This window comes from Diuraphis noxia, unplaced genomic scaffold (assembly GCF_037042655.1).
Source record: "Diuraphis noxia isolate RWA-SAM2 unplaced genomic scaffold, SU_Dnox_SAM2 contig0003, whole genome shotgun sequence".
In the NCBI taxonomy this organism is placed as follows: Eukaryota; Metazoa; Arthropoda; class Insecta; order Hemiptera; family Aphididae; genus Diuraphis; species Diuraphis noxia.
The window spans coordinates 69,811,037-69,825,441 of NW_028301713.1; the positions used below are offsets into that span (position 1 = coordinate 69,811,037).

The 14,405-nt window shown below is 29.2% G+C and overlaps 2 protein-coding genes and 1 long non-coding RNA gene across 5 annotated transcripts; 2 read left to right on the forward strand and 1 right to left on the reverse strand.

Annotated features, from left to right (window-relative positions):
* Window positions 1-4,754: 4,754 nt before the first annotated feature.
* Window positions 4,755-7,065, forward strand: Exd2 (Exonuclease 3'-5' domain-containing 2). Its single transcript, XM_015509553.2, has 8 exons — window positions 4,755-5,040; window positions 5,107-5,263; window positions 5,342-5,653; window positions 5,712-5,962; window positions 6,036-6,232; window positions 6,308-6,453; window positions 6,525-6,709; window positions 6,771-7,065. Exons 1-8 carry the CDS (start codon window positions 4,895-4,897, stop codon window positions 6,934-6,936), a joined length of 1,560 nt encoding a protein of 519 aa, XP_015365039.2. The 5' UTR covers window positions 4,755-4,894; the 3' UTR covers window positions 6,937-7,065.
* LOC149057713 (uncharacterized) lies at window positions 6,953-9,264 on the reverse strand. The gene is made up of 2 exons (XR_016190709.1): window positions 9,129-9,264; window positions 6,953-9,043 (listed from the first exon to the last, which is right to left on the reverse strand). It is a non-coding gene; the product is annotated as an uncharacterized LOC149057713 (long non-coding RNA).
* On the forward strand, window positions 9,104-14,122 carry omd (integrator complex subunit 5 omd). Of its 3 annotated transcripts, none has more exons than XM_089222020.1 (16): window positions 9,104-9,361; window positions 9,418-9,480; window positions 9,564-9,785; window positions 9,911-10,076; window positions 10,157-10,327; window positions 10,410-10,546; window positions 10,634-10,726; window positions 10,792-10,918; window positions 11,104-11,313; window positions 11,387-11,545; window positions 11,605-11,806; window positions 11,897-12,150; window positions 12,212-12,432; window positions 12,524-12,799; window positions 12,873-13,178; window positions 13,264-14,122. In XM_089222020.1, the coding sequence occupies exons 3-16, from the start codon at window positions 9,567-9,569 to the stop codon at window positions 13,495-13,497; spliced, it is 2,775 nt and encodes a 924-aa protein (XP_089078146.1). In that variant the 5' UTR covers window positions 9,104-9,361; window positions 9,418-9,480; window positions 9,564-9,566; the 3' UTR covers window positions 13,498-14,122. The 3 variants fall into 3 exon arrangements, with proteins under 3 accessions (XP_089078146.1, XP_015365028.1, XP_015365030.1); XM_015509542.2 differs by having other exon boundaries at window positions 9,432-9,480; XM_015509544.2 differs by lacking the exon at window positions 9,418-9,480.
* The last annotated feature ends 283 nt before the right edge of the window (window positions 14,123-14,405 follow it).

Genomic DNA, 14,405 nt, shown 5'->3' on the forward strand with positions numbered 1-14,405 from the left:
AGACCGAGCGGCAAGCGTGCACATGTCGTCAATCGCTGCCGTCACAAGAAATGGCGAAATTTCGGCGCGTTCTCGGCCTCCAGCTAATGGCGAAACGCACGTGACCGGCCGTCGCAATTGCGATAAGCATGAGCGATAAGCCCTGGCGACTGGCGCAACAGTTGAACCCATCCCGTCGTCACGGCGACGCCGGGTCCGGGCGGCCAAGCGCGATTCGTTTAACGACTATAATGACTATATTATATATAATTTACATAATGTTATATTATATAAGTATGCAGTACCTAATGCAATTTATATATACTATACTTTAGAAGTGTATAATACATAATAGATGGATTTTAATTATGATTATTATTCTGTTATTAATTATATTAACTATTATTATAAATTTGTATTATCATTAGTCCAATAGATTTACTATAGATTTATCCCTTTTTAAGCTCCGTTAAGTTTAAAATGCACGGATTTTCAACACAATTATTTAAAAAATAAAATACAAGTCTAAAATTATTTCCAATCATAATAAATTTTATGCAACCTATGGCAACCCTTTGTAAATAAAAAAATTTACGTTTTTCGAAAGCCAAGTGGTCTAGTGGCCAGTGACCTGGAAGTGAGGCTCTTTAAAACGCAAAATTTAAAGTATTAGCTTCGAGATGCACATCCTCTCAATATAGTTATACAACTACTAATATACTTATGTATAGTTATGTCCCGAAATTCAGATCTATCAATCATAAGTGAGATGAAATTTTTCTTTGGATCGTTGACACACACACGTTGTATTTTTTTATTATTGTAGATAATTTTACATGAGAAGCAGCTTATATAATTAACAGAAATACACGAAAATGATTATAAAAAAGCGGGAAATAATGGATATATACTCTGCTGTACAGTAGTTTACAAGTGGGTTACTGTAATGGATGATATTAAATTTGAATTCATTGATATAACATCATTGTATCTATTAGAAGTTAGATTTAAAAAGATAAAATTTCATGAATTTCTAACTCAAAATGAATTACAAATTTTCGTAATCATTACGTATTTTATCAAAATTCAAACTTTCAATGGTTATTAAAAAAAGTTGTAACCATGCATTTTTAATATTTTTTAACTACCATTGTTGCAATATATTAGGAGTCTTATATTAAATTTTGAAGCTTTTTTATCCAACGAATAAAATTTTACTGTATTTTATAAGAAAAAAAACTAAATTTCAAATGCCTATAAATAACTTTAAAAGATTTGAAATATTTTGAAAATTGTATCAAGTTTAGAAAATGCCAGTATTAATATTCAGTAAAATGTTCGTGTTTCTACAGTAATTTTTTTAGATTTATTTTTATTTGTTTTTCCCTGTGCTCTTGAAAACTACTTTACCTCCCCAATGCACCAACTACATTCACTTTCCAACCGGAAAAGTTATCGAAGTTTAACATCAAAGCATTATTATTATTTCGACAACTTATCGTGTACACAGACACACATAAAAAAACAACATTGTAAAATCAATCAATAAAAAATATAGTTAGGTCATCTTTCATTTAATTCTGCTATAATATACTATATTCTATAGTATAGTATATTATCCACTATCCAGTGGCCAATAAGATACAGCTTATTCAGATCAAAATGTTAAGGAGGGGATGATAGGGGTAAAATCTAAAAAATTGATGACCCTATAAATTACAAAAATAGCATCTCTAATAAAATTACCATTTTGTCCAGAGAATTTCGGGAGGGGGGGGGGAGGTATCTCACTCAATTTTTAATTTACTACTGCATTTATAATATACGAGTAGTACCTACCTATTTTATTTTTATATACCTACTTTATTAACCCAGTGCCGTATCCAGGGGTGGGAATTTGGGCTTAAGTCCCCTTCCGAAATCTTAGATGAGATATTTTTTTTTTTAGTAATGTTGCGTACCTAATTGGTTCATATCATAGTAATAATGTTGATGGGTTAGCTTTTAGATTTAAAATTGTGACAATTTATATTAATACATTAAATAATATATATATATATATGGGTGTGTGTTTTTAAATTATTTCCTATTTTCCTATAGAATTAAGTATGAATATTTAAGAGCCACCCCCCTCCCCCGCAAATAAATCCTGGGTACGGCACAGCTTTCACCAATTATTAAAAACTTCTATTGATGTGTATGCCTGTGGCTGTAGCCTTGGGGCCTTGCATTTATAGATTATATAGATAACCCTCTACACACGGATTAAAGTAGTAAACTACTGTTTACTTATAACTTTTAGGCAACAATACGATTACAATGTTGAATGTATCCATTTTAAAAATAAAAATAAAGAAATTAATAACAATTCATTTCAGGCATTAAAAAAAAAAAATATTCATAAATCACAAGTATAAGTGATTTGAAACTTGTTTGGTCAAGATTTGTACCTATGCCCTGCTTTTAAATTTTTACACGAAATACTATAGAAGAAATATTGAAAATAATGATATATTTACTAATTTACCACAGTAAAATATTTATAGGTATTGTTTATATTGTTTATAGTATACTATTTTTGCGTTGACTGTAACTATTTATGTTTATAATTTATGATTTTATTAGAAAATCTGCTGTAACAAAAACGCTTCAAAATTGAATTTATGAATTAAAGTTTTATAGCAATATAGCATTATACATTATATTTAGGAATTAGGAAAATACATTATGCAGTATGCACTACAAATTATAATCGATCCTGATAATTTCTATTATTAGTATTATTTATTAAATACAGACTTATAGGAACTTAAATAGAATATTGTAATTAATACTAGTTAATAAAAATCATTATTTTGTTCTAGGTGAGTATTTTTACTTAATAATTTTTGTTATATATTTATTATTAATTATTACCTATAAGAAAAAGGCAAAAAATTTAAATTCAAAATACCTTTTGAATAATTAAAATAGTCTAAAATAAAATATCGACATTTGAACAGTTGAATATTATAAAGATTAAAATCTCGATTTCATTCAACATACCTACTCGTATGGCTAGGGCGGTAACTGAGCTATTTATACAATACTATAGTAACACACTAACACAGTACCTAATCCACAATTGCTCATCTTGCCGTTTCCGCCCTTCCGGATATGACGCCATGAAGATAACGATACTTATCTAGATTCGCCGAACTATTTAATGCTTTCATAGACCGTTATGGGCTGTAGAGTAATCCACTTATTTTTTGCACTTGTTGGCATTGCTCTACATGGGAACTGAATTGTTTTTAGTGTTTTTACAATGCTTGGTGTAAATACATGCAGCATCGACTATTGTAATTTTAAATATAAATAATAATAATCAGGGTCGTGTTAAGGGGGAAGGGGTAAAGCGTGCTTCGCCTCTGGGAGTCACAGTTCGGCAGAATCAAGAAATCGAGCTTGATAAACCGCTGTTGGTGACTTTTCAACTTATATTAGTGCTCTTGGGTGTAAAAAAACTTAACACGGCCCCGATAATAATAGTTTACACTAAAAGGAAGGTGGGTGGGACATGCCTCAACTTGTAAACCCTCACAATAGATAACCAGATTTTTACGCCACTCACCCTATGTCAGTCAACCGCCTAGACTGACCATGACATCTTTACAAACCGGCCTAGACTCACTGCTTCAGAACCCAGTACTAAGCTCAATCATCCACCGATCTGTCTAACGTTCTTTTTGATTTCCTTGTGAATCAAACTGAAATCTTCTCTATCATGTTATTGAAGAATCCTCCCTCTCCGTCTCCGATCAGTTAGGACAGAGGAATATGGCGTGCTTCGCAACGTCCATCAGGCAAGGGCAGTGCATGCAGCGTGAGCTGTCTGCTTACGCATGCGGTTGAATGAGAGACCCATCTACCACCTAGTAATATTGATTTATTAGCCAAAATGTATTGATATACGTCCATCGTTTATGTAACTTTGTAGGAATATTAATGTAATTTGAGACATTTGGGTACTAACTTTTCCGCTTACCCTCAGCTAAAAATTATAATTTATTGTCCATTAAACGGAAAAAAGGTCATTTTCCCACCCTTCAACCGGCATTCAAACTTTCGAAGCTAGCTACAAAAAATGTATTTCATAATATCCATGTCTTGTAACTCTTGTAAGTAAAGTTGTAGTCATGACTACCATAAGGCTAGGGAAGTGGTCATGAACCTTTTCTTAGGAAAGAACCTTTTTTTTAAAAAAAGTTACTAAATCATGATGTCCAGAGAGCCTCACAAGTTGTTCGGTCCAGGAACCAATTAACCTTTTATTTTTTTTTCAATCATAGGAATAGAATTTTACCATTTTTTAAAACAAAATTTACATTTTACTGTTCTCGATGATATTGATGCATTTTTCAAAAAGCCACACAAACCTACTGACTTCTACAGACCTACAGTCTTCTATCTTAGTCAGTGGTGAACTGGTGACTGGACAATTCAGAATGGTGAGTCTTAGTTAATCATGCTTGAGAATTTGCGACCATGAACATTGAACATACATACTGTATTACTGTTACTTCAGGTTCAGTTACTTATGACTACCATAGGGACTACATTACATACCTATTATCACAAGACAATGACATTTTTCATATACATAATACGTTCTGTGATAATACATACCATATATCATATACCATATATCTATGCCATATATATACCTACTATCACATCACCACAAAACATATCATAAGACATTTATGATAACCGTTAAAAAAATTTATAGTTGATATCGGTATTCAGATTTCAGCATGGACTTATAATATGATTTTTAAGAAGAAGAAAAAATAAAAAAAAAATAGCTAATCCGCCAAATCCTAATCCTTCAATTTTTACTAAATCAAATGTTACTAGTAATGTAACGACAAAAATGTTGTTTTCTGTAATTAAATTAATAATGATCAAAATAATTACCAAAGTACCATTACTTGGATCATATATGAAATTACGTGCTAAACAAATTGATATTGTGGATACAATTGAACAATGTGAACAGATAGCTGCAAAAATTGAAAAGTAAGTATTTTCATTACTTAACTAATTGTTTTATCTATTTATTTAAAAAAAAAAACTCCTTTTTAGATCATCCACTTATTTGCCGATTCTCGGGCTAGATTGTGAGTGGGTGACACAAAATGGAATACGTCAACCTGTGGCATTGTTACAAATTGCTGACAACAATGGAATGTGTTCGTTGATTAGATTGTCTAAGTTAAAATCTATTCCATCATCTTTATCTGTAGGTATAATACTGTGCAATCATATTAAAATTTCCCACTATGATTAATTAAACATTACTTTTGAATACTTACTATAGGACATTTTAAGCAACTCAAATATAATTAAAGTTGGTGTAGCTATTTTGGATGATGCTCATTTACTGATGAATGATTATAATATAAATGTATCTGGATGCATTGATTTAAGATATTTAGCCAAAGAATCTTGTTTAGAAGAAAGAAGTTTGGCAGCTCTTGCGTATAGATTGCTGGGATGTGAATTGGATAAAGATTGGCATGTTCGAGCCAGTGATTGGGAAGCTGAAGAATTAAATGATCGACAAACTGAGTATGCTGCATTGGATGCTTATGTAGCTGTTAAGATTTTTGAGCAATTGAGAAATAAAAGAGTAATTTATACTGAACTATTTTTAAACCAATGCATTTATCTATGTTCATTTTAAATAGATATCATGGTGGAACTGGTTATTTTTAACTGACAAACAAAAATGGGATAAGGTCACTGAAATATACTCATATTATAAAGATCTTCCATATCAAAATGTTCGAACTAATGGAAACACTAAGTACAAACCAAAATCTAATGTCCGTTTATTTTCAACTTCAACAATAAAATCTGCTAAAGTGTATGACAATTGCTTAATGGAAAATGTTGACGGAACTGTAATGTCAACTTGCAGTCATAAAAAAGTTGATTGGTAAGTTTAACAATAATTATAATAAGCTATTGAATACAGTAGCTTTTTAAATGTTTTGTGTTGTTATATGCAGGTATATATCTCAAGGTTTAGCCAAATTGGTTAATGATGATCCAAAAACTATAAGACTTAACTTCTCAGCTGACTTAAAAAATAGAAAAGACAACTTTTCTGTTCTTCCCCGAGAAAATATATGCACAGTTTGTGGTCGTTCTGAATATTTCCGTAAGAAAAGTATCATACCAAAAGAATTTGTTAGACATATGCCAAGTATGTAACTTATTAAAATGTTATTCTTAGCTTCCATATTAATTTTATATGATTATGAATAAATGTTCGTTTTAGCTGTATACAAAACTCATATACCTCATGATACATTGCTATTATGTTATTGGTGTCATATCAAATCAAATGCCTATGATTTAGCAATACGTAAAAAGCTGTTTAATATGTGTCAAGTTAAACAGCCAAATCCTAATGAATACCAAAAAGTAATTTTTATTAAATCAAATGTCTTCATATACTAAAAAATTATGTTCGAAACTCAATATATTTATTTTAGATACCAGCATATGTGAAAATTATGAGGTCAAAAAGTCTTGCTAAGACACTTTTAAAATCTCGACACTCATTACCAGATAAAATAGCAAATGAATTAAGACTAGAAATTGCGGAAACATATAATATGAAACCAGATAGAGTGTTTGATACATTTCTAGAAACTTTACTCACTATAAAATCTTTAAAGTAAGTTTTATAATAATTAAAAATATATTTTATGTATTTATTAAATTGATGCTGTTTAAAGGTATGAAAATGACTGTCAACATAATAGCGCAGCAGAAAAAGTAGTAAAACATTTTTTGGAACAAGGCACAATAAATGAATTAAAAGCAATGTGGCGACAACATTTTCTAGACACAATGAAACCAAAACATTTACCTCTTCTATGGTCAGTTAATTATGATGGGTAAAAGAATTATACAAAACTGAAAATAATATTAATAATTTAAATGTAAAAATATATAAATTGTATTATTTTACATTATAATTTGTTATACAGTTCATGTTTAAAATAAATTTTATATACAAAAGAAGCAAAAGATATTTAAATTTCTTCTCTTACAAATTATTGTTTTTCCTGAAGCTCTTAGCCTGAGGTGGCATCTGACTAGACAACTATTCCAACATTGTCACACTAAAAAATAATTATGTAATAAACAATTCTAATATTTTTTATCTAATTACATACATTTTATTAACTAACAAAAATTGACATTTTTATGATGCACTATATTATCGACAAGAATACAAAAGTATGTAACTATTACTATTTGACTACTGAATATCGACTGTGGGCCGCCCAAGGGTGTCATTTCGAATTTTTATTGTTGATGACAAAATTTTTGTAGGCCATTTCAAATCATTATCAGGTCTCAAAACTTTTTTTTTTTTTTGGGGGGGGGGGGTGGTGGTGGATTAAGTGGGAAGAAAAATGTTACCAGTAATATTTATACTTGGTAAATAAATTTACAGATATCTTAGTAATATAATACCTTATTCAACTTCTATACATTTTTTTTCACAGCACTCAAAATACATAATATAAGCTTGCTTAAAAAAACCTATAATTTATTGTATGGATACCCTTCAGTGCCGTATTGGCATTGGCAAGATGGGCGGTGGCCAAGGGCGCAGTTTAAAATGATCGCACTAGGGGCGCAATTTTTATATCATTTAATATTTAAATACTAAAAATTTGTTATAAATGTATAACATTGGTTGCCAAGGGCGCACATAAATAGTTGTATAATTAACAAAATAGAACACATTAGCATAATATTTTTTTTTAACACTAAAAAAAATATAAAATATATAGTGTAAAACAATTAGATGTATCGGGTGCATCATACATGTAATTATTGTTGGCAGGCCGAAGATGGAGTTTTAAAAAAAGTTGATTATCTATCAAATATTAGATATCCAATTGCCCACTCTTTCTTTAGATAATGGGTATCCACACTAATATCCAAAATGATTGAATTACAATATCCACTGTTCACCAAAATTTGACATATGTTATGGATATCCATATGATATCCAGGTGCATAGTACATTAAGTTTCTTCTCCTCCTTTTTTGAACTAAGTATTTGTTGGACAAGTTTCAATTTAGGGGGACTATTTTTGTACCAATATTTTTGGTTTGGGACGTTCTAAAACGTACTCCCAGAGTAGTGGGGGGATCGATTCCCCTCACCAAAAAACAAATATATTTGGTAAAACGCTTGGGTTTTTGTACGAACTAAAACTGAAATAAGTTTTTTAAACTCGAGATTTTTGTAGTTTTGAGGTCGGTGAACAAATTCGGCACCTTGTGTCGAGACCGTAGTAGCCTTTTTACCTCGTCTTTTGGGTTTTTAAGATTCAAAATTCTGCGAGTCAACACTAACCTATTGTATGTATTTAAAAAAATCACCAAAATAATGTCAAATATTTATAAATTGGTAGTATAATATATGAATAATAATATATAATATCACAGAATATATGAAGTATATTTAATATAATATAATAAATATAATATATTTAATACAATTTATATATTTTGTGGTAATACTAAGCTAACTAGTGGTGAACAACAGTTTAGTTTATGGCTATATTGTGTTTAGGGAACCCTTCACTCACTTATCAAATATTGCTAGGCGCTAGCGGAACATACGTTTTAAGGATTTAGGTATTTCGTACCTAGTATTTATTCTGGCAGTTTCTAATTCTTTAATATATTACTGTGTAATTATTAATGGGTTCCTTGAAATTGAATGTCTTCCGTTCAGCAGACAATTTTTATAACCCCCCTACTGACTAGTGTAAAGAATATATTTCTATTTGCTCACTGCTCGTAGATAACATAAAAAACAAATTTTTTTAATTATTTGTATTAGGTTTTATAATCTAGAACTTAGAAGACTTGAATCGTGAATTATGATATATTATTATCTATTTTGTCATGGTGTCAACAATGATAGAATACGATGGCGGTGGCCGGTGATGGTAAATTTATGGTCCCGAATTCTCGTTATCTGTTATCAATACATATTGTTAAATAATAAATAATACAACATAGAACATATTAACATAATGATATAGGTATACTATTATACTTACTAACGTCTTGTTCGTGTGGAACAACTACAACAACTACATAAACTATAGAACAGTTTAAAAAAAGCTCATAGTATAGTATTTCACTATACTTGTAATGTATAGTTAGTGATTACTGATTACTATTTACAAATTTAAATCATTGTTTGGTTATCAAGACTTGTAGTATCGTTTTTTTTTTTTTTTTTTGATTCATTGGTATAATAATATGAACTAAACCGTTCAATTTCAAATTAGTAAGTTAAAATTATTTATTTATTTTTTAATATTTTAAAAATCTACATTTCAATAGTCATTATATTTTAGAAGATAAAGGACCTCAATTATTTATGAAGTACTGTTGCGAATTCAAATTGTATGATTTTTATTTCCCTTAAAAATATAATATTATGTTATGTTGCTAACACATTTGAATGTCCTTTTTATTTTGTAAATTAGATCATGATGGAGATGAAAAAACATCAAGAAGATCAGTTTGCTAAATTAGCAGTGTTTCTTAGTGAAACGAAACAACCCTTCATCAATGTTCAAACGGCTCAAATTACTTGTGCAATGGAATTGCTCAAAGTACTGCCAGCTGCACAGGATGCTGTTTTTGAGTATTATGCAAAGTTTTTTGATTATGCTATTTCTACATATTTGAAACAACTTAAAGTTCAGGTATTAAGTTATTATATTAATGTTAATTGTAAATAATGTTCAAGTTCAAACAACAGCTCTTAAAGAATAAAATGTTTCTGTAATAACAAAATTGTTAGTAAACTAATCAAAAAATTTTCATACAGCCATCATGGGTTGAATCAAGTACATCATCACGGCTTGAGCCTCCAATCATACCACCTGAAATCATTGAAAATGTAACCAACATAAGGGATGTTCTTTTGCGACTAGTTGAAGAAGATCACTTAGTTTGGGCTCCTGTTGTACTGCATTGGTCTTATAAATTGTTAGGTAAATATTAAATATATATTACGGATAAAATTATTTTATTTTTAAATATTAAATTATTAAATGTAAATATAATTTCTTAGGAAAAGTATCTAAGCACTACAATATGCATGAATTTGCTAGAATGCCATTGGGAGATATGCTTCGATTTTGGTCTCAGTGTTCAGTTGCTTATATTCTAGTAGACATTAATAACAAGACTATTGCTAAAATGATGAAAGCAGAGGGGGAACGGTCAGTTGATCCTATGATTGGTAAGCATTTATAAAATTTCTTTAATCCATTATAATAATCATTCTTAAAATGAATAATTCAATAGATAATTGTATTTTTTAGAAACCATGTTAGGGTATAAAAGTTCAAGTTTTGAATGGGTTTTAGCTCAAATTGGTGATAGTTTCCCATCATTAGTTATTATGGAAATGTTATTGTGTGGTATTAAAGAGATGTGTACCACTAAAAAATTTAAACATGTGAGTTAATTAATCATTTCATACTATTTTAAACATAATTGATATGTAAATAATGTAATACATAAAATAAATATTTGTTTTTTTCAGACTGAAAAGCTAAATTCCTTTATTAGAATTCTTGATCACCTCTCGATTACATACTTCAATAACATCAAAGATGTTGTGTTCAAACTATTCAAGGTTTGTAAACACTATACACACTTAATATTTAAATGATTTTAACAACTATTATTTTTTTTATATAGTTAAGTCTTGGCGAAGAACACCAAAAAATGACTGTTGAAAATGTTGCAATAATTCCTTTTCTTTTGCACATGGCTATGTGTTCTTCAACATTACTCAAGTCAATGTTATGTGAAAATTTAACTCAAAGTAAGTGTTAAATTATACCATTATATAAATGAGAGATATGGTTTAGAATGATCATTAAATTATTAAAATACATTAAAATTATGCTCAAAATACAATTTTTATAAATTATATAATTTCTTCATATGTACTATTACAATTTTTTTCATACTACCACCATTGATTTTAATTATTCAATAATTTTTTAGTCACTCCAGAGGTACTAAATAAATTATTACCATTATATCAACAGTGGAAAAAATATTTTGATGAACAATGTAGTTTGTTAGATATTATGGTACAAGTATTATTGAATGCTGATCGAGGAATTAAGCATGTTTTAAATTTAATATTTCAATTAATTGATTGTGAAGATCCAAAATTCAAAATTCTAAAAACTGGTGCCCAGACATTATTTGGTAAATAAGATTAATTATTATTGCTGTATTATTAGTGAACTAATTCAAATCATTATTTTTGTTTTATATAAAGAATTGTTCCTTGCTGAACTTGAATATTCACTGAGAACAAACCGCACTACGCCTCCCATAGTCAAAGCACTTGTAACAAACTTACATTCAATCAAACTTTATTTATTATCAACAAATATAAATGTGGCTCAACCAGCTGCAAAGCTTTTAAGTTGTATTGGTTAGTAATACTTATATGGTTTTAAATTATACTTAATAATTAAAAAAATTTCATTTTAGCGATTAGGGACCAAGAGTGTTTGTTGCCATATATAGCAACAATGTTAATCGAATGTGAAAATAGCATACAACTGGAGACACTTATAGAAATTTTATCGTTTGGTGTCAATATGGCTCATTTTGATGGAGGCTTAGTCTATGCTCTGGCTAAAACTGATGTTTCTTTATCTAATGTTTGGAACAACATAAATACTTTACTGAGGTAATTTATAGTATAGTTATTGCATTATACCGATATTACAGTATATCCCCTTAAACCTAACTGTTATATTATAATTGTCTCTGTTTTCAGTTTGGAATCTGATCCACCTGAGGGTATTTCACTGTATGGTGTTTCATTGGCTGTTGTATCTCATTTGGACAAGATATGCCGATCAATGATTGAATGTTGTCATAGTGGAGATATGCAATCTGCTCATTTATTGTCATCGATATTATCTAAAATTGCTGCTAAGCTATGCATGAAAGAAATGTCTGTACCTAAAGTGTTATACTGTGTAAAAGCAGCTGTACTATATTTCTTCACTTGTCTATTTAAAGAAAAAGGTCTGTTTACAACTTATTGTCATATTTTATTATCATTAAAATTATTAAATTTTTATTATAGATGAGATGTTTAAGCTGAGAGCATGTCTTCGAATGAATAAGTTTGTCAATACTGTTAGTTATCGGTCATCAATAGCTAGAACAGCTGCTATGAAATATATTTTGGATGGTGTTCTAAAGGAACCATTTTCATTGTTATTTGTCATGCCTGATAATCGACGTAATGACTATATAATACAGCCGCTTGAAAAAACTTCATTAATGGGATCATTCCTTCAACAGGTATACAATAAATTAATCTTCAAAATTGAAAATTGAAAATCGAATAATGATTGTTTGACTGTTCAAATATTATTTGTTTTTAATTGTAAAGGAATTCAATTTAATGTTTGGTGAGGAAATAAACATTAAATTTGACAAAAATGAACTACATCCAAAATATAAAACACCTGTTTTTGATGCTAAAAGTGTACGTTTCAATGAGCAGCGTCTTGTTTCATTTTTACGTTCTTGTTATTCGTCCGATGAATGTTATTCATTTGAACCAACATTGGACACAGTAGTATCTTTAGCACTATTAGTTGTTCAGTTTGTATCACCAGATGTAATGTACAATGGTTTGCCTTGGCCTGATGAAGATTTTACAAAAGTAAAATAATGAAAATGGGTGGTGGTATTGGAAATACGATATCTATAACAATTGTTTGTTTTTATTTGTTTAGGTCACTATTGAAAGAGATGTTCATATTTACCATACAATTACTACTAAACCAATACTCTGGACAATACTTGGAATATTGGCCGGTCATCGCCCGGCACTTTGCTATTGCTCAGTCCTGTTAAGAGCCGTCTGTGCATGTTTGATAAATCATTGGGGGGCAGTTAACCATACTAAGGGAAAATCCAAGGATAATCAACAATTATTAAATGATACTGTGAAGCTATTAAACACTATGTCACTAGGTCAGCTTTTACCTAAACCATTAGATGTCTTGGGTGTTATTGTTACAGAACTCACACCACAACAAGTAAATAATTTTCACTATTTTTATGATAAAATATTGTTATGTTCATTGATATCATAGAAGCATTAAATATTTATTAATTTCATAGATACTAATAGTATTACGAGACTGCGTTTGGACATACACTAGAGATCACATTCCAGCACCAGCTCTGTTTTTACGAAATAATATTGGTGGTATGTGGAGGGACACAACAACTGTAGCTGTGCCAAAACCATACTCGGATTCTTTAAGACTCACTATGATTGAAAATATTTCACAATTCGGTGATTTATATGCCAGACTGTTTACTAACAATAAACAACAGTCTATGGAAACATAATAAGTTACAGCAAATTAACTGTATGTGTATTATGTATATTTGTATTATATATAAACTATTTTATTTTTCAATAACTTATTAACATAAGGTTTTTATATTGTACATCTTACTATGATTGAAATTGTACATATTTTGTTTAATTTTAAATTTGGGGGGTACCACAATTACAAAGAAGTAATTTTTTTTGGTTCGCCTAAACTATAGATAAACTAAACAAAAATGAATTATTTTTGTTTAGTTTATCATAAATATCTTTATTTGAATTATTAATGTAAATTTTTTAAATTAAATTATATTGCATAAAATTTAAAATCAAATAATTTTGGTTAGTAATTATTAATTAACATCCATGATTTAGGTTCCTAGTACAGTAGTACTTTATTCATATTTTAATGCGTACCTATCTGCTAGGTACTAATAGCTAGATACTGCCATTAGATATCTTAATTAATATTTACTATGTTTATCATAAGTATTTTTAATTAAGTATGATGTTTTACAGTTTTACACTGAAAGTTATGAGTTATGACAATAATTTGATAATTCAAATTGATAATTGTGTTTGTATTGTTACCTTTTCTTTACATTCAAATATTCAATAAAAAAATTATTAGCCACAGGCAAATTTTACATAATTTTAAATTGTTATGAGTGTCACCAGAATTGACAATAATATAAATATAATATGTCAATATCAGTTAAATTAACTGAATATGTATCTTTAATAGATTAGATTCATACCTATTTAGTAGGTAGGAGAAGTATTGGCAACATAGTTCCTTCTCAGGTCCTCGATACCATAGGAAAAAAAAATAAAAAATAAATATCTATTTAGTTCCATATTCAGCCGTAAAGTGTTACTTTTTTTGCATAATATTCCTCCTGTAATTGTATAAAAACTTTTAAAT